At 37.6% G+C, this 25,179-nt stretch overlaps 2 protein-coding genes across 2 annotated transcripts in view; one reads left to right on the plus strand and one right to left on the minus strand.

Moving 5' to 3' along the window:
• Positions 1-1,912, plus strand: part of tnfaip8l3 (tumor necrosis factor, alpha-induced protein 8-like 3) — a 42,990-nt gene extending 41,078 nt beyond the window's left edge. Inside the window, exon 2 of the mRNA XM_084409777.1 lies at positions 95-1,912. Within this exon, the coding sequence (XP_084265903.1) occupies positions 95-657 (563 nt within the window). The 3' untranslated portion in view covers positions 658-1,912. The remainder of the gene's footprint in view (positions 1-94) is intronic.
• Positions 1,913-7,086: 5,174 nt separating this feature from the next.
• On the minus strand, positions 7,087-19,294 carry acadl (acyl-CoA dehydrogenase long chain). Its single transcript, XM_084408740.1, has 11 exons — positions 19,094-19,294; positions 18,088-18,264; positions 17,837-17,974; positions 16,403-16,567; positions 16,183-16,249; positions 15,018-15,182; positions 14,776-14,877; positions 14,239-14,352; positions 12,622-12,749; positions 10,069-10,155; positions 7,087-7,587 (listed from the first exon to the last, which is right to left on the minus strand). The coding sequence occupies exons 1-11, from the start codon at positions 19,183-19,185 to the stop codon at positions 7,494-7,496; spliced, it is 1,329 nt and encodes a 442-aa protein (XP_084264866.1). The 5' UTR covers positions 19,186-19,294; the 3' UTR covers positions 7,087-7,493.
• Between the last annotated feature and the right edge of the window lie 5,885 nt (positions 19,295-25,179).

Consider the following 25,179-nt stretch of genomic DNA (forward strand, 5'->3'; position numbering starts at 1 on the left):
TTTGACATTCAAAATGATTTACATGGGAAAGAGAAAAACATTCTTGAGTGGCTAACTTTGCTTTTTTTTTCTTTGTCTGTTTTTCTTTTTATAGGGCAAGAGAGCTTCAACTCCAAGAGTTTGGCCCTTCAGGCCCAAAAGAAGATCTTGAGTAAAATGGCCACCATGGCCGTGGCAAACCTCCTCACGGACGACACCAGCAGCGAGATTCTGGACGAACTCTACAAGGCCAGTCGTGAATACACCAAGAGCAAAAAGGAAGCCCACAAGATCATCAAAGATGTCATCAAGATCGCGCTGAAAATTGGCATTCTCTACCGGAACCACCAGTTCAGTCATGATGAGATGGAGACCGTTGAGCGCTTCAAAAAGAAGATGAACCAGGCAGCCATGACGGTGGTGAGCTTTTACGAGGTGGAGTACACGTTCGACCGCGGCATTCTTTCCGAGCTGCTGATGGAATGTAGGGACCTTCTTCACGAGCTGGTGGAGCACCACTTGACCATGCGCTCCCACGGGCGAATCGACCACGTTTTCAACCATTTCGCAGACGTGGATTTCCTGACCGAGCTGTACGGCCCCTCTGAAGAATACAGATTTAACCTGAGGAAGATCTGCGACGGGATAAACAAACTCCTAGATGAAGGCACACTTTAACCTCCAGTTCACAGTCCGTCAGATGAGACTCCATCAGGCCGCTGGGATTCGAACTGAGTGATTTTACACAACTTGTGTTTTTTGTTTGAAATATAGGCTGTCATGATAACTTGATGATGGGATTGTAACCCAACCTGTAGGGATGGTCACCCAGACGCAGATTAAAGTCAAATCCTGGTCTGTTTTGTCAATGTTCCGAATGATTGTTTGGGGAAAATCTGTTTAAGTGGAAAACCTGAATGAATCGGTGTCCCTAAAACCTGCCCTTTGTGTGAAATTGCAGGAATGTTTTAAATTACGAGCTCCTTTATATGCACTGTATGAAATCTGACCTACCTATGCTTTAAGAATGGCCTATCAATGCAACCCTAGCTCTCTTCAGTATGTCTACAAGAACCAGTTAAGATGTCCAGTTAATCTACTCGAAAGTTAAAGGGATATAGTTCACCCCGAAACGAACAGTCTGTCGTCATTTACTCATCCTCTTGATGTTCCAAACCGGTATGGCTTTATTTTTACTGAGGAACACAAAGGAGATGTTTAGCATAATCTTTCAAGGTCTCCTTTTCCGTAAAATGAAATCAACGGGAACAAAAATCAACAATAAATGTACCAATCCTCTGAAATTTGTTCATAATCACTGATAATTTCCCCTTCTGACAACTTTTTTCATTATACCAAAATTGGGTGAAACAATCAGTTATGAAAGATGCACAAAATAATGTCATTTGGTATTATTGATGGCAAACCTGACCCGGTTTGTTCTCACAGCGTATTTGAATGTGGATATGAATGACTTAAATATATCATTACTTCATTTTGAAGTCCAACGCCATTCACTTTCTTGTACGGAAAACATCACCTCTAAGTAATACAGGCTTGAAACAAGATAGGGCAAGAAAATGATGATGGAATTTATATATTTTTGGATGAACTATCCCTTTAAGATAGCAAAAGCATTGAGAGTTTAATAAAAAAATATGGTGCAGACCTTTGTTGAACAGAGAATATATAACTGAAGTGCAGCAGAAAGATTGTAAATAAACTTTGGGGTTATGGTCTTTTCTCTTTTGCCTTTGTAATGACTCACAGCAGCTCCCATGATCCTGTGCTTGGTTTTTCCAGATCCTGATGTTTCAGAGCATGTTAATATGTGTAAACATGCGGGAGAGAAATGTGACTATTCCATAAGCCTGTTCAATAACCCCAGAGTGTAGCACTATTAGCTGTCATTAAACGATCCATATGAACTTCCTGTAGTGTCCTTTTGTCTTTTCAACTACTGTGATTGCTCTGTGTTTAATTAGTTCATACTATTTAGCCAGTTAGAATGTCTGCTGCATTCCATACAAAGTCAGATATGGGATATTTCTACTTCAATATCTTTCCCCCAACCATTCTGGTGCCATTTAGAAACTGGTTTATTGTAATTCTCCAAGTAGGAATTTGGACGGACGAGTTGAATGGAGCTCAGCATTATTCTACCCAAGAAATTTGTTCAGTTAAGCCAAGTGCACACGATTTATAATAGTAATATTTTATGACTGTTGCTTGTCAGTCTGTATAAACATTATCTCCGCTGTAAATCATGTAACACTGTGGGATCTCAGGTAATAGCTTTGAAAGCATGAGATCTCACCCTCCCTTCAGAGCGTCTCCAAAGCCACACCTCCTTCAAAACACATGAACGCACACAAAGATTTCAAAAGCGTCACGAGATGAGAGATGGCATTAAACTACCTCATGTCTCAAAGCACAAAACATTACAATAATAATGAACAACTTAAAGAGAATTCGAGTCACGAACCGTTCTGAGTAAAACGTATAATGAATCCAATAATTGGACGAACATTTTATGGCCCTATGCCTTCCACAGACAATATATATAAATACTTCTAAATACATTTTGACCTTTTTACAAAACGTGTACAAACGAAATTGTATCATCAACATTCATACAGTAAGGACAACAATAACAATATGCTTCCACCATAATTCTCTAATTGACAAGCCCTGTTTCCCACTGATAATTATGACTTCATGTGCACTCACCTTGTAAAAATCATCATTCTGACAGGACTTGAATGCAGCATTGGATAATGTCTAATGGGAGTACAGTTAAAATAACTCTATTCTACCACAACTAAAGACATATTTCATACAACACAAAGAAGTTCTTGAAAATATGGAGCAGATCCTTTAAAATTAGAGAAGACACCATGTATGTCCGAGGTTTAAAACTTCCTTTTCTGTTAACATAAAGTTGTAATTCCTCTTTTCAGAACACATAAAGAGAACAGACTGGCATTTCTACATATTTGAAAGACCGGGTTTGAAAAGCATTAAGACAGAAATTAATGCAAGACAAAGAAGCTTTAACGACAAACACCTGGCGAAAATGTTCTGTATTACTTGATTCATTCACTTTTAAAAGTGACTAGCACTCAGATTCCCTCTCATAGCTCTGTGAGCCAAGGGGTCGGCATGGTCCATTTCATTCCCATTTTGTAACTACACAATTATGTGGGACAAAAAGGTTATTTCTCCATTAACAGCCATTTAAAAGGAGACTTTACTCAGACTTTAATTACTCAGCCATTCCAAACAAACCCTTAAAACTTTCGTTCATCTTCGAACACAAATGAAGATCTTTTTAGTGAAATCTGAGGAATTTCTGTCTCTCTATTGACAGCTAAGCAACTGACACTTTGGCGCTTCAAAAAGTTCACAAAGAGATCGTAAAACTAATCCATATGAATTGAGCGGCTTAGTCCAAAATTTTCTGAAGAGACAAGATTGCTTTATATGATGAACAGACTGAATTTAGGCATTTATTCACATATTAACATTCATTAATGGACACGTCAGATATTATGAACAGAAGCTCAAGCATGTTCGCTTGACGTGCAAGAACCAATAAGGTTTTTTCACCACAAATTCAACTGTAAAAATAAGTTGAAATAATGCAAATGGATACCATCGATTAGCAACCCTGGAACAGTAGATCCATCTTTATAGGTTTATTAGTTATCGGTTAAAAATGTCCTCATAGAAACATTTATGTTTTTACTTCAGAAACTCTGCACTCTGTATAAAAGCAGATGTTTTGCCAGTAGCTAGTTTCTTGAGGATTCTTAAACTAATTGCTTAAAGGGATAGTTCACCCAAAAATGAAAATTCTGTCCATCATTTCACTCACATGTCCTTCCATACCTGTCTGACTTTCTTTCTTCTGTGAAACACACACAAACAAAAAATGCTGTTTTATGTTCATATAATGAAAGTCAGTGGGGTACAGTGTTGTTTTGAACCCCATTGACTTTTATTGTAGGGGCATTTTTTTCAGGGGCATATTTTGCCCCTAAACATCACAGAAAAAGTGAGATACATAAGCAGATTCTGTCTGGGCTTGCTAATGAGGAATGACACTCATTTTTTGAACAGCTCATGATCTTCCAGTGGCTTCACAGATCGAGAATGTGCGACTGAGAGTCCAAATTTAGCTGCAGCAGCAGCAGACAGCATGAGTCGGGTTGCTCAGAGATTAAATAATTGGGTTATTAAAGAAAATAAAGACATGACAGGCTGTTAGGCAACAACAGGCTGCAAATCAAAACACACACTCAAAAAAAAAAAAAAAACACACAGTGTGCACTAACTGGGGAACCTAAGTAAGATGAATGACAGAGCGCTGATCAAAGCAGGGGTTTTGCTGCCTTCAGGGGAGGCGAAGTGTTTTTTTTAAATAGCACTCGAACAGTTCAAATCGATTAAACTTGTTGGAAACTTTTCCTTCGTCAAAGCAGAGACCAGGAGACGTTGGGATATCTTTCAAGCCGAAGTTATTCTTTATTGAGGACTTCGCTGTGCGTTGCTGTAGTCATTCAACTAGTCTGACTAAGGAACGTTGCCTTGCAATTTATATACATTTAGGGGGAGGCATTTACATTGAGGCTGAACAAAGCATGTAAATGAAGTATACAGGTTTAGGAACCCGCCCTAGACTCCAGAGTGTTACCAATACTAATCCAATCAGCATAACTATTCAAACGCATAGAGGCTAATCCAATCAGCCTAACTATTCAACGACTGGGGAGTCTGACTCATTTAACTTACAATAGAAAAAACAGGTCTGGCAGGAATCTCTTGCTGGAAACTCAATAATCATCATTTATACCTCAAATGCTACAATCAGTCTACTAAACTTTCTCAGTTTATATACTATTGTAGTGGAACCTAAATTAAACATTTAATAAATCTGTAATACAACAAACTGATGGTTTGATTCGTCACTCAAAGATGTTTTCGCTGCAAGATTAAAGGGATAGTTCGGCCAAAAATGATATTTAACCCATGATTTACTCACCCTCAAGCCGTTCGAGATCCATATGTCAATCTTTTTTCAGACGAACACATTTTCAGTTATTTTAGAAAATGTCTTAGATCTTTCAGTGGTTATTATGTGAAGCTATGGGGTCCACCTCCTTCAAGTCCCAAAATGTGCACGCATCCTTCACAAAAGTAATCCATCCGGCTCCAGGGGGATAAACGAAGGCCTTCTGAAGGTAATCCGTGCGGTTTTGTCGTAAAAATATACATATTTAAAACTTTATAAACGAAAATAACTGGCTTCCGGTAGCGGTCGACGCGCGTTCACGGAGATGGATGCTGGCATATGACGTAGGACGTAGTGTAGGAAGCGTCGTGACGTAGAACGAACGTAGAGTTTTGTTTTGCCGCTGTCACGTTTGTTCTACGTCACGACGCTTCCTACGCTACGTCTGTGAACGCGCGTCGACCGCTACCGGAAGCCAGTTATTTTCGTTTATAAAGTTTTAAATATGTATATTTTTACGACAAAACCGCACGGATTACCCTCAGGGTAATGAGGGATACGAACTATCCCTTTAAGTGTCTTAAATCTGTACATTTGTGAAATAAATAATTGCTTAATGATTTTATATTTTCTTGCACAAATGTGTTAGTTTGTGTTAGTCTGTCACTTTAATTTTGCTAAGAAGATTTTACAGCATGCTTGAACAAAATATTGTCTTAAATGTTGCTTTGGTTATAGTTTGAGTACCAACCTTTTAACTTTTTTTTCGAATAAGATAGATCTCCCTTATCCAACTCGTCATGAAACGTAAGTTGCAATAGTTTTTTTCTTCCCTACATAATGACGTAGGCCTACAGTATGGCTATAGAAGCTTGTTTCTGCCACTGAATAAAAAAATTAAAAGTAATTTTTAAGTAACTGGTAGGTAATTGTGACATATAAAGTTGCAATTACGAGTTATAAAGATTCAAATTGCGAAATGTAAACTTCCAAGATATAAACTCGCAGTTGCACGTAATAAAGTCTGAACTGCGAGATACAAACTCACAATTGCGAGAAAATTGTGAGGTGACTTCTTTCTCTAATAAAAGTCTGAATTTTGAGTCTGCAATTCTGACTTTTCTCTCGCAATTGCGAGTTTATATCTTGCAATTGTTTTTTTTGTTTTTTTTACTTGCAATTCTCAGAATTGCGGGATGTAAACTCGTAATTGTGAAAAAAGTCAGAATTGTGAGATTAAAAGACACAATTACCTTTTGTATTGTTCATTCCGTGGCGGACAACAAGCTTCCATATATAGCCGAGGCTTTTAGAACAAGAAGAAATATAGCCTAAGGCGGGACTTGATTTTGTCAATGCTGCTTGATATTGCAAACTGGAAGGCCTATTTGATATCATATTATTTTAATTTATTATCGTAAAATCATAATCACACTAGTTTGTAGAGCAAATAGTTTTACTGTTTACAGCATTTTGTTATTCTTAGTCATTTACCGATAGCAGCTAATGAATCGGAAGTCTCGCACATTCACAGAAAATAGGGTAGATAGATAATCCTGAGATTTTCAAATGCTTTACCAAGGAGTTCAATCGAATCATTAAAAATGATCGCTTCAATAGAACGATTTGTTAGAGAATCATGACTTTGGTATTCTGACCGGCAGTCAAACTTGCTTTTGAAAGTCGATTTTCTCTCCTCTGTCTAATCTATAGTTGCTCTGAACTTCCATAGCATGTCTCTATATTTGAATATCTTTGAATAAAAGGAAAACTGATCTATAATTATACCCATGACAGAAAGAGGGCGGGATGGAGAAAGAGTTGAACACTCCGGTTTTAAATCTCTTTATAACACCCACCAACTAACTCTCACAGACCACCCACCTCTGCTCCATGACTCACTATGAACACGCCAGCCAGCCAGAGACTCATAAAACACACACACTTACACAGACTCTCTTTGTTTACACGAATCATAACAGTGCATGATTAAAATGTACTGTTTTTAGTTTCCTGAAGGTGTCCTTAAAAAAAAAAAAAAAAAAAAAAAAAAAAAAAAGAGTATCACATTGTGGGATAAAAGAACAGAAGAGTCATCTTTAGAAATGTCTTTATAAAGATTAAGTAGTACAAAAGAGATGGTATTCACATATCGAACAATCAAATCTCTTCAAAATATCTGAACTTTACAACTAAAAAAACAGTTTTACTGTTCTGCAAGTGGTGCAAATTGTTCACCTGGAAGGCAAATGTATCTTAAAATGATCTTTACATACAGCATAGAGTCACAAACAGAAGAGACATTCTCTCTGGGGACACCATATGATATCAACAGTCTGTCACATGACATTAACATTTACATAACACTGTGTTAAATCACTCATATGATATCTTTTTTTTTTTTTTATATATAATCAACAATCTATGAAGCTCCTGCTTCAGACATAGGAGACATTAGAGGCACCAAATCAAACTCTCACCTTGTTCATTTTTCCTATATTTATTTTTTGCTAACAATGTTGCGTGAGATGAGTTCTTTCATGATCTCGTTGGTTCCTCCATAGATGGGTTGAACTCTGGAGTCTGCAAAAGCCCTGAAAGAGAGAACATGAGACAGTCATTAAAACTTTTCTGCTGCCTTTTATGTATGGGTCAAGAGACAAAGTCTGGCTGGGTGAATCTCAAGAATTTCCAGGTCATATTTCACCTCAAGAACAAAGGAAAAAATTAATTCACTATTTTAATTGAAGCTTATTTTTAAGATTTTTAAGACCAAGATATTTCACATTGTGACATTTTCATGGCAAGCACATTTCCCCCTCAAACTTTCATTATTATAATGGGGAAATTCAATTTATTGCAATTATTAATTATGATTCTCATGTATGGTGAATACAGGTTGATTGGGACACTTTTTCTCAATAGCAAAAAGTGTCCCAATAACCCTGAATACACATGCATTACAATAAAAAAACTATAATACAATGCTTTCTAAAATGTAAATCAACATAAGGAATACTGCACATTACTACAAATACTTCACAATATAAATAATATATAATTTATCTTACATTAAACTAACAAACAATAGAAATTTACACTAACAAAAATAAGAAAATATGCCTAATTGTCATGAAAGTAAAAGCAAAAACTCTTAATGATCCAATTTTTTCATTTCATCTTAGGGAGAGATATGTAATTTAAATATCTAAAAACTATTTATATTGAATATTCAAAATTGAGCCTTTATTAAACACTAGCAGGTTTTTAAATATATATATGAATATCCCGGGAGGTTCTGAAAGGGCATTTCACAACTACAACTGCTGCCAGCAAAATATACAAATATCCACTAGTCTGATTTCTGATTAGTCACTCTTGATAACTACATAGTCAAACTGTAGCTTCCATGGAAAGGCTATTTAAAAGTGTTTCCACAATGCACAAAAGTATTTTTTGACAGTTCAAATGAACCCGTTTAAAGAGTGTGAGATGGTGTGACGGTGCAGAGCTGAGAGAAACACGCCCTCTGCTGGATATTAGAAAAACAACTGAACATGCTATTTCAAGCTGTCAGAGAAGCGTCTCGGGCCACATCCAAGTGTGACATCAGAAGCCACGCCCGTATCCAAATAAATCACCTTCTCATTAGCTTGATTCCCCCCCCCAAATCACATTACTGATTGCCTACACCAAACACTGATCCCTAAACCTACCCGTCACTGTAACCTTAACCAATGAAATCAGCAGCAGGGCGGGATTTCTGGTTTGGGGGATAAAAAATTAAATAAAAATCACGCTTCCTCATTAACTTTGAAACAGGAAGAATCATCGAGAAGATGTAACCCTCACACCTAGTTCTTTTTCATTTACTTATATTTCTCTTTTTTATGACAGACCGCAAACCTACCCTTACGCCTAAAAACCCTTTCAATTGGAAACCTACATACAACAAATGGGGTGGAACGGGATGGTGAGTCACACGGTGGTGTATTTGGACATGGGCGTGGCTTCTGACATCACACCTGTATGTGGGCGGGGTTGGGGCGGGGACCGCAGAATGCAGTGAGCCCTACTTGGGCTGTCAAGCTACGGAGCCCCTGAAAAGACATGGTGATGGGACAAATATAGGATGGTAGGAAAAATAAGAAGTCGATGCTTTTGTGTTCTCTCGCAAATGTTTTGCGTTCCCCAAGAAACTTTGCGTTCGTTCGCACAATGTTTGCGTTCCCCACAGAATCTCGGGGGTAATGCAAACTTTTGATTCTCCCATCTCGTATTTTTCCCATCACCATGTCCCCTTTGGGGGCTCTGTAATCAAGCTGCTAATTTTATTTTATTATTTTCAGTGAATAACTACTTAAATTTGAAACCTTTTTTTACACAAAGCTATCATATGACCGCTGAAGAGTAAGAATATAGTGCGCATGTTATATACAAGAATAAACCACTTTTATTATTCTTTTTTTGTCACTGACAGCACCAGTCCCCATGAATGGACAAGAGCAGTTTTAGGCATATGATCAGCTAATGACAAAAAAAGGAATGAAAGGAAAACCTATTTTTCACCATTTAATATGACTACAACTACAATTTTTATTTTTATTAGTAGTAGTAGTAGTACTAATGGTTGTAGTACTCAAAATAATTGTATTTTATGATTTCAATTATAAAATTAAAATTACAATTACAATAATATTATTGTACTGCAGAACAGTTAAATTACAATAACTTCTCTTGTTTTTATCATGATCTGCTCACATGTAATGTATTTGAAAATGCAGCATTTTTTCGGCCTCGGATTAATGCAATTTACATTATTCATCCTTCAGGTTGGAAAATACTAAAATCTGTATAAATAAGTAAAACTCGCGTCCCTGCTGCTTGGCCATTCTAATTTTTTTTCTTTTGTGTTTAATAGGAACGACAAGAGGATGCATGGTGACAGAATTTTCATTTGTGGGTAAACTATCCTTTCAACCACTGTTTGCAATCACTCTCATCGAACAAACATTGCATTCTGGTTACAAGGGCAAAGTAGACGCTGTTGATGTTACTCAGTGACTGTTACTCACTTGGCTATTGGATACTCCCACATGTAGCCCCATCCTCCGTGAAGCTGCAGGCATTGAGTGGCAACTCTATTCTGCAAATCTGTAGCCCTGAGGAGGGAAAAAGACACATTCATAATTAGTATTTAACATGAAGTCAATCTTAACATTATACAATATATCGTTTCAGCATCGGTATCGCGATTGCACATCCTGCAATGTGACTATCATGGATGTGCAATGTCAAATACAGTGTAAGTAGGGATTGTAGTTGATCAGTTATCAATACGGACCAGGTCCCACGGTTCAGAATACATGCGATTTGCATATTAATTGCAATGTAATAGGGGTCCTATTATGCCTTTTTATGAAGTCCTGATTTTGTTTTTGGGCTGTACTAGAATTTGTTTTCATGCTTGATTGTTAATTTTATTTTATTTTTTTTACATATTTTACATTATTACAGCTCCTCTCTCCCCAGTCTGTCTCGAACACGTCGTTTTCGATGAAGCCCCTTCTTCCGAAATACGAAATGTATTGTGATTGGTTAGCTGGCCCAGTGTGTTGTGATTGACACCACTTAGCACGTGTTTGGGAAATGTCCCACCCTTTCATAACCGCAAGTTCTTCTCTAGTGTAAATATTAAGGATGGCGTCTATTTCAAACCAATTCGAGCCCGATTCAGACCCCGACAATGTTAGCGAACAAGAGTGGTATGTTTTTTTGTCATTTTCTTATAGATACTATCCACCACCATTTAATCATATTTGTCGGAAAACAATGGTAATACAAACCGTAATCAATTACAAAATCATGGATCATTTTCCTACGGGGCGGTGAACAGTCTTACAAAAGCAAGAGCTTACAAAAGCTACAGTAAACACTACATCAATACTGTAATGTCAGTTATGAGGTTAGCTGAGGCAAAACTTTGCCCTTCGTTTACATCATAGCTAGCAGTTACATAAAGCTTATAACTGGAACTATTAATAGAAAACACAACTACAAATAATAAGACATACTTACAAGTTGTGATCCATAAACAACAGATTGTCCTGACAAAATGGGAACAAGCTACGTCTTTCTGAATGAGCTTTTGAGGGTAGCCTGCATTCTACTCTGTCTGTCTGCTGTTCTCCGTAAAATGTGCAGCGCACAGACGAACAATGGGTTATAATGTTTAGGAACAGTGTTCAAAATAAATTAACCACTCTAAGTTCGTCAGACATTTTCCAGGGTTTAAAAAACAGCAACGACACTCTTTATCTTCCCTTGCGCAGCTCAACCAGGCCTCATCTGGGTATTCCTTGGGCGGGGATTATTTAAATGAGTAACATTATGACTTCATAAAATCTGGAAAGAATGCATTGTAGTCCAAACGAGCCGTTTTGTTGTAGTTCTTAAAAAGTGGACTCTTTTTAAAATATAAAAATATCTCCCTTTGGAGTGGACTTTGAGCTTTGTAACCTTGCAGATCTGTTTTATGCTCAAACAGCAACATTACAGACTAACAAGTTGAAAACGTGAAAAAGCATAATAGGACCCCTTTAAGAAAAAGCGAGAGTGGAAGTTTATCATTTTCACATTTTTAAGTCCAGTTAGTTTAAACATTCAAGCGAGTTTAGTGTAAGAACACACGAAAGAGAACTCACACACTGTTTACTGTGCGCACACACCAAATTTAGTTCTTTTTCCTGTGGTTTTGTGCTTGAAAGGACACACACGCAAAATTGTCAAAATGGCCATCTCAGCAAGTATCCTCGTAATCACAATCAAGAATTATTAATTCTTTCCAAATAGAGCTATTCAAGTCATCTGTTGAAATTGTTTTCATAATCGCAATATATATTGCAGACAAACAAACTATTGCAATGTAATTTTTTCCCCCAATATCGTGCAGCCCATCATAAGACATCAGCTTTTGACAGTACTATAGTGTTCAGTAGTGATGGGAGAAGAAACTCCCAATTTCTTTACAAAATGATTCACCGTTTCAAACTGCTTGAAACACCATATGCATACTGGCACCGTTCAAAAAACTATTGCAAATGTTTTCATGAAAGTACCATTTCCGTGATAAATGGGTGTGGTTGAGTGCCTTCTTAGCTTACTTGTGTTCAGGCCGTCGCGGTCAGATGCGAATGAAAATATGAAACACACTGGAGAGCTGCTTAATAGTAGAAATTAAAGTTGTAATTCTAATTGAAAGAGACACTGTGTGTTAAATTGCAGAGCTGGTGCAAACATATCAACATGGCTAAGATCAGATGCTTTCTTAACTGCTGTTTTCTCACTGTTGTGTTTATTTTGTGACACAGAAGTCACTTTCAAATCAGGCAGCTTTCTAAAGGTCAATGCTGCGATTTTGCATCAGTAACTTGAAGCCGTTGTGAAATTTTGCCCTTTCGCCCTAATGCAAAACATTTGAAACATTATGAAACAGTATGACGTGACGAAGCCTCATTTGCTGCAATAACGTTACTTGGGGAGTACAAAAGTTTTCGAAGCTTCGTTAAGCAGTGTTTCAAAAGTGCCAAACAAAAGTGTTCAGTAGGTTTACTCAATAAAAGACTCACCAGTATTTGGCCATGGATGCTGTGCCAGAGTCCAGCTTCTTCTCACTGTGGAGCTGAAGGCAGCTGTCAACGAAAGCTCGACCAACACAGATGTCCGTCTTCAACTCAGCCAGTTTGTGCTGCACCACCTGAAAGACAGATAGACAATCACATATAGTTTTGAAGATGATGATGAGCTGTTATTAGTGCAAACCTGATTTAGACCTCACTGATTCTACTCATCCATATGCACAAATGAACAACATAATGGAGCTTATTTAATTTCTCTGACCATCTGTCTAAAACTGCCGGCAGGATGGAGGGATACAGTTACAAAGTGAGAGTGTGGCTTGTGACCTTACGTGAGGTTAAAAGCAGAGTAAACAAATGAGGAAACTAATTACGAGGATCTGGCACAGAAACTCAATACAACTGAGAGGTTTTTTTAAAGGGGTCATACCATGAAGAATCAAATTTTCCTTTGAGATAAGAGAGCTGATAATACTATGAAAATAGCCCAATCGTACTATCCAAACATTGCCTAGAGTCTAACAAATCATTAATTGAAACTAACTAAAATAAAAATTCTCTCATACTGAAATGGCTGGATTTCTGTCATCAAACCCTATAACCATACACATTTACATTTCAATAAGGCCTATAAAGTGTTTTAGTGTTTTTAATCTTGGTCTGCCCAAAGACGATGAGATAATAAATTGGAAGTGGGGCAGACACTAATCACCAGAAGAACTAATGATAAGAGTAATGTAGGTTAAAGTTCACCAGATCTTTGCTCTTGCTGGTGAAGTGTAGCACCTGCAACTCTGCAGATCCATCTGAAGTTTCTTCCCTGGTCATTTCAGTGTAATCTTAATAGCTTATGCAGCATATTTCATAGCAGATTGTTTTTGAATCTGTCAATGAGGCTAATATAAAAGAATGGAACAGGTCAAAACTATATTAGACTCGAGAGTGCTGTATCTCAGTTCACATGTGGAGTAGGTAAATGGGCCCTGTTTACACCTGGTATTAAGATGCGTTTTGGTTGATCGGATTACAAGCAGACGAGGGAGACACATTCACGTTTACATCTGGTGTTTTAATCCATCTCTTTTGTCCACTTTTAAACACTTCTGTCCTGATTTCTTCAAAGGGAAGGGTCTATGGGCAGGTAAATTGATGTTTTTTTTTTCCAGATCTTTCGATCTTTCACGCCATTTACATTAAGTGCCTGAGACGACGTAAAAACATACAGAGAGCATCAGATTTGGTTTCTGCTCATATTTCATGCTATATATATATATATATATATAAATAAAATCTATTATTTATATTACTTATTTATAGCTGACAGAAAGATTTTCAGTATTTGATGAAAGGCTAACACAAAATTGGGCAAACTGTGTAATAGAAAGACTTCCAAACAAATACTCTTCATGCTCAACTAACAGAAAAGCCTCTTTGTTTCTAATAGATAAAACAGTATTATAATGATTGTTTAAATACTAATAACATGGACATTTCTTGTCTGTTCCCCTTCCCTCGAATACAGTAATTGAAAAAAATTAAATACACGAATTTAAACAATTGTATGACCCCTTAAAAAAAAAAAAAAAAAAAGACACTTTTAATATTTACCTGCAGGTCAGCGATGGTCTTGCCAAATGCCTTCCGCTGCATTACGTAGTTCCTTGTCTCTTCAAACATGAATTCACAGCTGGCAAGGCCCATGGCTGCTATAAGAAGGCGTTCCTGCAAAAATGACAGCGAAGGAAAAAATGCCTGAAATCTCCCCCTATTCCTATTACATAATGGTGTGTCAGCCTATTTGTAGAACTGTTCAAATTTGCAGTATCTTATTCCCTTCATATTTTGATATATTCTACTGACAATGCAATCCATGTACAAAAGATCATCACAGATGGATGCAATATGTGAGGGGGAATTGGCTGGGTGTTGAAGTTAAAAGAAGGGAGGAGATCAACTCTAATAATGCAAATAATACTCAATACTATTTATATTCTTATACAAAAGCACACAGAGCTTATAAACACTACTTACAGTATTATGCATTATACAGAGGTCAGAAGAAACAAAAATATCATTTAAACTTCTGAAGGCAGTCAGTTTCCTTCAGAGATAGACAGTAGAAGATTTGTGCTCTCACTGTTATACCTGTGGCAGCTCATTCATCAGATAGTAAAATCCTTTATTGACCTGACCCAACAAAGCTTCAGCGGGCAAACGCACATCCTCAAAAAACAGCTCGGCTGTATCCTGCACAGAAACAAAGACCCAATATATTTATAACCAGACCTCTATAATGTTTCAATAAATTCTATTCACTCTTAAACAAGATAGCAAATCATATGCATTTTAAACAGTTGTTATTTATATAAAAAGGATTCAGGAGGCACCTGAGCTTTGAGCCCGAGCTTCTCCAGCTTGCGGCCCTTTTGGAAGCCCTTAGTGCCACCATCAACCAGGAACAGACTGATTCCATGAGCTGCTGTCTTCGCTTCACGGTTAGTCACGGCAACTACAATCACCACATCACTCATCCAGCCATTTGTGATGAACACCTGAAAAAAAGTGACAGAAATAGAAGACCAAACCTGATGGAAAATTCAAGAATATTCATAACAGCCTACCAACTAAACTGTAAAATAGTCACTCTGCACCCTCTCAACTTAATATAATATTTAATAAAATATAAAAAAGCAGTAGTTCACCTAAAAATGTAAATAGAACTCAAAACTTTTGCGAAGTCTATGAACAGTTTTTATTGAAATCAAACTGCCAAAACAACTTGTTTTGTAATTCCTCTTCTTTCTTATGTAACAGAGATGAAAACACCGGCAGAAGCCTGTCAACTACTGTGGACTTCGACCGAAAACAGGAAGTAAATACAGGTATGTGCGCTGGCTCAATTAACATCACTTTTATTCATATCTTTCACATCTACTGCAGTCAGATTCACCGTGTTCACTCTGAAGGAATCACTCACATGGCTGGGCACTTGTAATGACACATCAAGGATGTTAAGAGCCTAAAAGCAGGTTTAAAACTTGCCCCATTGAAGTCAACAGGGTGCAAATTTTAAAAAGAGGATAACACGGTGTAGGCAACACCGATTTTTGTCGTTGTTCGCTGTGCTGACAGCACTCCAAATTTACAAAAACATGAGCTCAATGTTAAAATTGACCGGAGTTCTCCTTTAAGCAGCACAACAGTTCTCAACATCTATCTAATATTACTGTTTTTACTTTATTTTTGTTCAAATAAATGCAGCATTGGCGAGCATAAGTTTTTAAAACTTAAAAAAATGAATGTTTCCAAACTTTTGACAGGTAATGTATTTCTATTCTTGTTTGCTTTATAAACATTTGATTGTTGATCATTATTTTTTAAATTCTATTCTAACATTTAAATGTTTTATTATAAACTATTGTTGTATTATTTTAATTGCTTTTTTTTTTTTTTTGTCAATCACTTGCATTGGATTAGTTTGAAAGGTGCTATATAAATTAAGATTGATTGATTGATTGATAAAATCTTTGCATCACTTGCGATTGTTCATACCTTGCTTCCGTTAAGAATCCAGTCGGTTCCATCTTTTTTTGCAAACGTCTTCACTCCTTGAAGGTCACTTCATAGAGAAAATAGAAGACGTGAACCGGGACGACTAAAGAATATATCACAATATGACTTTGTATCTTTAAAAGTCAAGTTCATTTGTTCACCCATCCGAGGAACTAAAGTGCCATTTATTCTTTAATGTCATGCCTGCACTGAATCCCACCTGCCGGCTCCAGGTTCTGTCATAGCGATGGCCCCGATGCATTTCCCAGCAGTCATCTGTGGAATATAGCGCTCGATCTGAGCCTTAGTGCCATAGTGACTGATATAAGGCATTACAATCTCAGAGTGGAGAGAGAACCCAGGACCACTGCAGTTACAGTACATTCTACAACACAAACAGAGCCAGAACACCTGCTACATTACAACACACACAGACACACACAAAGCCAAGGGGAAAACTGAACTCAATACAATCAGGGTGGTGCACCATTCAGAAGCGAATTAAAAATATATATTTTTTTTAATTTTTAAAAATTCCAGTCCTGAATTTGAATTGAGGCAGCATGAAGGACACAGAATTGCAATTCAAGTTTTACTTTAAAGGAAGTAGAATTACAATGGAATCATAAAAAAAACATAACATATGACTGCTGTAAGCATAAATCATCTAATTTCTTTAAGTGTAGGCCTATTTTTAAATACGTGCATTTCAAGAAACATTAGATGATATTCATATCAATAATCAATGCTTGGAAATGTCACCTGTACAAATATTTTAATATAGATTTAAAAGAATGATATTTAATAAATTAACTTTAATTTATGTCAGCATCTATCTATTATTCAATATTCCTATTCCCATATGTCCATATTCCTATAACTATTACATTTCCTTGCATTACTATTTTAAGTTTCCGGAATATAATATGTAGAACATTTTGTGGCGTTTGTTTTGTTTTGTGGTGGCAAAATTAAAATTTGTATTGATGACTGTGGTAATTATTTGGACTTTTCTTTGTTAAAAACAAAACAAAAAACAGACTTAATATTTATTTTGTGTGCTAATTTGAAGACAAAGAGACATGAATCTTATATTTATTATCAAGCAGTAAAAATGCCCCTTCCCGCGCCCAAAACAAGGCATCTGTGGATGAGAGAACGTTGTCCTGCACCACTTCACAGATGATCATTTTAGAAAGACATTTATGACACTATATTCAAAAATTTAAAGAACTATAGCCAAGTCTATTTTAAGGTGTTCATTCGATTCCCAGAATGCAGCATGCGGAGCTCCAGCATGCGAGCTCGTTCTGTGTTTCATACATCATTATATCATTTCTATGTCATTGCACACGTGCAGAACTTTCCAGTTTTGGTTTTCAATCCAATCAAGTGTTTACATGTCCTATTGAAAAGGTTTAAACACCTTACAACCCTAATGAAATTCAAATCGGATTTGGCCAGTTCATTCCGACTGACGTGGTTAAATGTGACTTGTTTTATTCGGACTGGGCTACTAGTCTGATTATAAACAGATTATTAGGGTCCATATAACGACTGTTTACACATTTTAAAATTAAGAAATTTCCTCAATAGGGTCAGAGAGGTAGGGGAGGAGTTACTGTGACAGACAGGTGAGGGCAGGGTTACTCACTGCTCCTCCCACACGATATTAGCCGACAGGAGGTCTCCTCCGATTCCTCCATGCTCCTCAGGTGTATATATTCCCAGCAATCCGTGTTCTCCAGCCTTTTCCCAAACCTCTCTGCTGACCTCACCAGCCTTCTCCCACCTATAAGCAAGCACATGCACATACATTTAAGACTGTACCACATTTTCATCCTGTATCTATTACATCTCACAATCAGGATGAGATGGTTCGAGAAAGACAAACTGGTGACTTACTGAGCGTGATATGGAACAACTTCCTCTTGAAAGAAGCGCCGCACATTCTGACGGAACAGGTCGTGTTCCTCAGAGAAGATCCGTCTGGTGCCGATGTCCATCAGGGTCTTGGCCATGGATGTTTCAGGTCGAAAAGGTGCTGCTGTTTCCCCATGCTGGAGCTCCGCATGCTGCATTCTGGGAATCGAATTAACACCTTAAAATAGACTTGGCTATAGTTCTTTTAATATTAGAAATATATTCGCATACCACTGCATTTATGTGGCACTCCAAGGTATTTTAACAAAAACAACGGTCCATATACAGAAAAGCATGATAATAGGCTACTACTTTTGGTACTTTTTTGTGAGTGTAATATTCCTCAAAACGTTCTATTAATTTGCATTCTAATTTCACTGTGAAAAACGCATAGCAAACACCAGTGCCATTTGAAAATGCACATATTAACACTCTGATTAACCCGTTTTGTTTGACAAAAAGCTATTTCTAACAACTCAGGATGTGACGTTACAACCAAACCACCATGAGGTGTTTACTTTTGACACCTTTCCATCATTTTATTGAAAGCTATCCACTTTATATTTCGTTATGATAACATAAACTCAACATGTCTGATGTAAATGGTGCCCCAAGTAATATTGAAAAGTATCTGCTACTGCAAATACATAATTTAGGGGAAAATGGATCGGTAAAGATTATTTTCTGAACTGTAGAAGATTAGTAATTTTAACAGGGGAGAAAAAAATATAAAATTGCTAGAGTTAAAACCTGTTACTTGGTCAACTATGTTGACTTACCATATAAAATAAAGATTATACTATATTTTACAAGACAATAGATTTATTGGTTTAGAGGTACTTTACTGATTTAAGCTTATTTTTATTTATTTTTACAATAAAGTTATAGTTACAACACCTATTTTAATAATAATGAATTATTACGGTTTTGTTTAGAAGTAAAAAAAAAAAAAAAACTGTTGGTGAAAACCATAAAGAAAATTACTCACCTAGACATAGTCACGGCAAAAGCCTGTTTACCTTGCAGATAAACATTTTTAGTCGCAGGAGAAAAACTCCGTAATGTCTTAAGTGCAAACATACTGAAGTGCAGGTGATCGACTAAAACGCTGTAGATAAATTTTTGACAGGTCGAATACTGTCCGTGAACTTTACTCTAGTTACTGAAAAACACTTCCGTCTAAAAGAATACATAAAGACAACATGTCAAAATAAGAGTCTCATTACATTAATTGTGCTGGTAACATTACATTTGAAGCTGCACTAATGGCATGACTGTATTTCATGATGGATAATGGAAAAACACGTGTTAAATTAAAATGTTCTAAAAAGTAAAATTAAATTAAATTAAATTCACATTTATTTGTATAGCACTTTTCACAATGCATCGTTTTAAAGCAGCCTTTACAGAAAATGCATGTGTCTACATTACATTTTAGAGTAATTTGTTATGAGAGGTGACTATGTCCAAGTAGGCTAATGTCAGTATGTCAGAAATGTACAGTTCTAAGATAATAATAATAAAAAAAAAAAAGCAGTTAGCTAACTTCATGTATTCATATAGCAGAAACAATGATCTCATTAAGGCAGTTATAACAAGTTGCGTGGTATAAGTACAGCCTTTTTACAGATGTATTTTGAATATTTTGTCATTGGAATAACTGACACCAAGATATTTGCTAATACAAATCTGACATTTGAGGTAAATTTCCCCCTTTTTCCATCAACTTGAAGCTTGCTCACCAACACTTGCAGGTTTGATAGATGTAAAAATGACTTGCACATGAAAGCATTTCTTTTTAATTCAGTATGATGTGTCTTGTAAAACGACGAACATAATCAATTTCTCTCAAATCTCTGTCCACCCTTCTAGAGAGAAGACATCAGTGACCTCTACAGGACACTAAAAATAAACACAACCAAAAATCTTTATTTAAACACATATATCTGTCTTTTCCAGTGTAAATCATTATGTCCAGTCTTTTCTTGTAAATCATTTATATAATATATTTATTTCTAAAAAATAATTGTGTAGAACACAGTCCTCTTTGTGAATCTGTGTGTCATCTTTTATCCTAAAATACTGAATGAAGAAAGAAAAGACTTTGTTTTGTTTTATCAACGTTGCATCGAGTTCTCAGCTTGAATGTAATGATAATAATTAGAACCTGCATTACTTCAACAAGAAAAGCCTCATCTTCCTAATGATGCGGATACTGAGTGTCACAGGCTGAGAGACGGATGTAGTGCAGAACATGTGGAGCAGCGCTAATGAAGAATCAGAACAAAGAGCCTGTTGTTTTCCGACTCACAGAGAAGAGTCGACTGAACTCTGTCCCACTTTCACAAATAGGCACAGTGCCATATCAAGACATACAAAGTGAAATCAATCTGAGGTCATGCCTTGATCAGTAAATAAATATTATAAATGTGCCAATGACAACTGAAAGCATCTTAAAGACACATAAACAAAACATTACTGCTCTGAGAACTGAAAATCTGCTTTAGTGTGTGAAAATAAGATATTGACATGATTATGGTGGGTGAAAACAGAACCTCTCTTGTGAATTAGACACAGTACCCACAAACCTGGTGTAATACCTACACACTGTTTCACAGAGGTGAAATAAAAAAGTATCCTATATGGTAGAAAGACATTGAGACTACACTGACAGACTTGAAACGACTGTACCATTCATTTAAAGTGCATTTTTATATTGATCTAATAAAAAAATCATGGTTTTGTTTTTTTTCAAAAATTTTCTTACAGTAAATAACCCTTCCCAGAAAAAAAACAATTAAAAGAAACCATTTAGGTAAAATAGTAGTATTTTTGCTTGAGACCAGAGTCAGCAAGCTTTACTGACTGCAGATACTATTGTGGGTTTTAATCCATTTTTCCTGCTGTCTTAGTTCATAACAGAAAATACGATGCATACATGCATAGCATTTCCTGTATTTGAAAAAGACATAACCAGTGTTGAGGGTAACGTATTAACGTGAGTTATCATAGTTCTAGACTATTAGAATATTACGCAAACCTACAATAATGAAATAGGTAACACTTTATTTTGATGGTCCACTTTGAACATTCTGTTGACTATGTGACGTTGCACCTGTGTCAACTCACTCTCATTAGAGTATTAGTAGAGTGTCTGCTTAATATCTGCTAATTCTTTATTTTGAAAATATTATAGTCACTTGGCAATCACCATCGCACTCCTGCAGGTGAGTTTATTAATCTCACTTTATTAACCAATGTATTTGCTGATAAGCTTTGACGATCCAATTCAACCAGCTAAAATGACTTTAGACAAACATCACATTTGTGTCTCTTTCTCTGCTGAATTAAGAGTCTTTCTTCTCCTGTGTCTTATTCTTCTGTAATCCAGAATGTCAGCACAGCTGTCATGTTTGTTTGAGCTGCGCCCTCTACTGTACAGAATTTGCATTTCCTTCAGCATGAGGCTTATTCATTTCACTTTTGGCCTTTACATTTTCCAAAAATAGAACTTGTTTTGTTGTTGTTATTTAAAAACAAGCAGGCAAGCCCAGCTCAGGTGAGAAAAAAGTAGCACAAAAGTAACTTAACGCATTACTTTCGATAAAAGTAACTAAGTAACGCAATTAGTTACTTTCTTAGGGAGTAACGCAATATTGTAATGCATAACTTTTAAAAGTAACACTGGACATAGCACTACAACCATTAAGGTCTTTTTGTAGTTTTCTTTATTTATAGTAAGCAAACTAAAGTGAACATTCTACTTTCACATTATAGCTAATATAGTTTTATGTTGGAATTATGTTGTAAAAAGTCAAATTAATATTATATTAACCTAAATATGAGAGGAAAAAAAAAATGAAAAAAGAAGAAAAAAAATGGTTAAGATATGGATTTTTTTTTACAGGATGTTTTCATTCTGTGAAATCTGAAACACTGTCTATAGGTTATAGGTAAATGGCATGTTCCCATTGTGATGACTTAGAGAATGTGTCACAAAAGCTCATCCCTGTGGCCTCATGGGAAAGTAAAGCGTCCATCCCATGAGGCGACAGGAGAGAATTTATGAATGGAGGTGAAAGGGACGCAACTGACTCTGGTAGGTCACATGATAATGACAACATGTAGTACGTCCGGATTACATTCATACAACTACACACTTTTTTAACGGTCACAAAGTAAGTTCAAATTAAAATGTAGTACCTACTCAGACAGTACGCGATTTCGCATACAGCTTAGATATCCTGAAATAAACCTACCCTGGCATATTTGTAACGTTAAGGTCTGGATGATAAAGATGTAGTTTCAGAAGGGTACAAAACAAAGGTATTTAAAGGGATAGTTCACCCAAAAATGAGAATTCCGTCATCATTTACACACCATCAATTTGTTCCAAACCTGTATGAATTTCTTTCTTTTGCTGAACACAAAAGAAAATATTTTGAAGAATAGGGGTAACCAAACAGTTGATGTAGGAATAGTAGGAAAATTCTATGGTAGTCAATGGGGCCCAAGATCTGGTAACAAACATTCCCTTTCGTGGTCACTACGAGTTACGTCGTGACGACGAATGGGGTTTCGCTTAGAAAGCCTATCACCTTCGAGAATTAGAAAACGAGCCAATGGCAATGAAATGCCTTGGGTCGGCGGAATTTGCATAGCGTAACTCCGCCCCACCTAGTGGGGTTTATAAGGAAGTATATCCTTGTATACTTCCTAATGAACCAAAGACTCGGAAGGTAAATTAAATATTTATGTTCCCTGTAAATAATCTTTGGCTGCATAATAATGATTTCTTAATTCAAAATATGATCGAGATTGCGTAGGTGGATGTTTTCAGGGAATTTGGCTGTTAAAAGTATAACATTTAAAGCCACTTAAATTAACAAAATGACTCAAATAAATATTCATTCATTTTGATGAACGAGATCGAACGAGAGAGTCAGTAAAATGATCTGAACTTCCCATCACTAATTGACGCATGACGACATGGGCGGGGTCACCTGCCCACAGCATATAGCTGCAGTCGTATGTGTCATTCCCTTTGTTCAGTCCAGCTCTTCACCGAGCCTCCAACTGCATGGGGCCCAGAGGTGTTGTACCTCGTTTCCCTCCTTCTGGACACAGTAGTTATATGCATAGCACAACTTTCATGACATTGACATTCAATGACATTGCCATGCCTCTTGTGGAATGCGCCCGTACCCCTGCCGGCAGAACTAACTCTCTACTTTTGTATGCAATTGATATCGCCTCCACGATCCAATGCGAAAGACGCTGTTTAGACAGCGGTTTTCCCGCGAACTGGGTTGGGTAAACACACAAAAAGTTGGTCAGACGAACGCACAGTCTGCGTCTCCTGTCTTCCTGCGAGTCAGTCATGAGGTTTGACAGAGCGGGCAGCTCGAATGAGAGTGCACTTTATACCCCTGACATGATTTTTGTTGTACACATCGCGTTCAGACGTATTATATGATGCTCTTTCAGTGCTGTCCACCATTCTCTCCTTACAGATCTACCCTGGCACAGAGTCCATGTAGTGACGCATCTGTCGTCACCACTATACATGACGTAACTCTGGCTAGGGAAATTCCCTCTGTCAACAGACCCGAGATCCCCAGGGAACCAGAGCTCGAACACACACTGGCGTTATCATCACTTGTCTGTATAAATGCCGTGTGGCATTCAGACCAGTGCTCAGTGCCCATCTCTGGAACGCACACTAAAGAGAAATCTATCTCTAAACCAGATGACGTACTGTCAGCATTTTGAACTTCTAACGTCTGAGTTGCTTGATAAACTGCCGTAAATCCAGAATCGGGCACAAGCCCCCACTTCTTTGGGAGTAGGAAGTAACGGCTGTAAAACCCTTCCTCCACCTTCCCTTGTGGAACCACCTGCCCCTTTGCTGAGAAGAAAACAAATTTCTTCTCTTAAAGCTGAGGAAACGTCTTCCGATACTGATGTCATAATTACCCCACTGAAACAGGGCACGAAAGGAACTGCAGCCGATAGCCGCACTGAATTGTGCGAAGAACCCACAGTGTTGGTGCGCATGTGTGCCATCGCTTGAGGCTGACAGTGAGGATCCCCGGCATCACCGAAGAAAGCGGCTGGCTCTGGACAGATGTTCCTCCCTAGTCTGCGAGCTAGGAATTTGAACGCCCCTTCTTTCATGCAGAGAAAAATTTTCCCTTCACCGGGGGAAGGCCCTTCTTTCCCGACCCTGCCTGCTGTATAGGCTGTGTGTGCGCCCGCACAGCCTCCCAGCGCTGGGTCTCGGTGCTGTTGCTGCAGCCAGCTTTTAGCTGGTGGCGGTCAAGAAGACGACTTAAACCCTGGTTGTGCAGCCGACTGTGCTGGTATGCAAACTTTTCTACGCACTGAACCCCTCAGAGATTCGGGGAGATTGGTGCGGTTCCGATCTCGTTCAGGCAAGTTTGCCAAAGTCAACCATAGATGGCGCTGAGCCAACACTGTACTTGTCATTGCATGACCTAAAGATACCGACGCACAATGTGTTGCAGACAGTATGTAGTCAGCCATGGATCGTACTTCCCCCATGAGCTCGTCACACAATCTTCCCCCTGACACGGCCTCGCTCAGCTTGCCCAAACAAATGGCCTGATAAGTCTACAGCAAGGACATATTGCTCAAAGCTCTAGCTGTGCAGGCCAAATAGAGGAGACAAATAGAACCCGCCAAAGCACAAGCTTTTCTGAATCGGGGAAGGGTCAGGCCACTCCTTCGACAGCTTTGCTGCCGCTCTCCGATATAGCTCAATGAAGGGGTCCTCCATCATCTCACTTCCACCCGTCGCCTCAGAGGGTGAGGGGGAAGCCGTGATCTGCCCCGCCTGAAAATTGTCGTCGGAGAATTCCTCAAGCGAATCTTTCTCCCAACACTCAAAATCAGAGGAACATTGTTGAAATCACCCACAACCTCCTCGGCTTCCATACGATCGCCCCAAATCCCTGTGGCTTCCTCAAAATGGCTAGAGCCACATCCGGAACAGCACCTGAAGACAGAAGCGTACCGTGCCTGTCCACTGCACAATCGAGCTCCCGCTCAACA

This window comes from Rutilus rutilus, assembly GCF_951802725.1.
Source record: "Rutilus rutilus genome assembly, chromosome: 5".
Classification (NCBI taxonomy): domain Eukaryota; kingdom Metazoa; phylum Chordata; class Actinopteri; order Cypriniformes; family Leuciscidae; genus Rutilus; species Rutilus rutilus.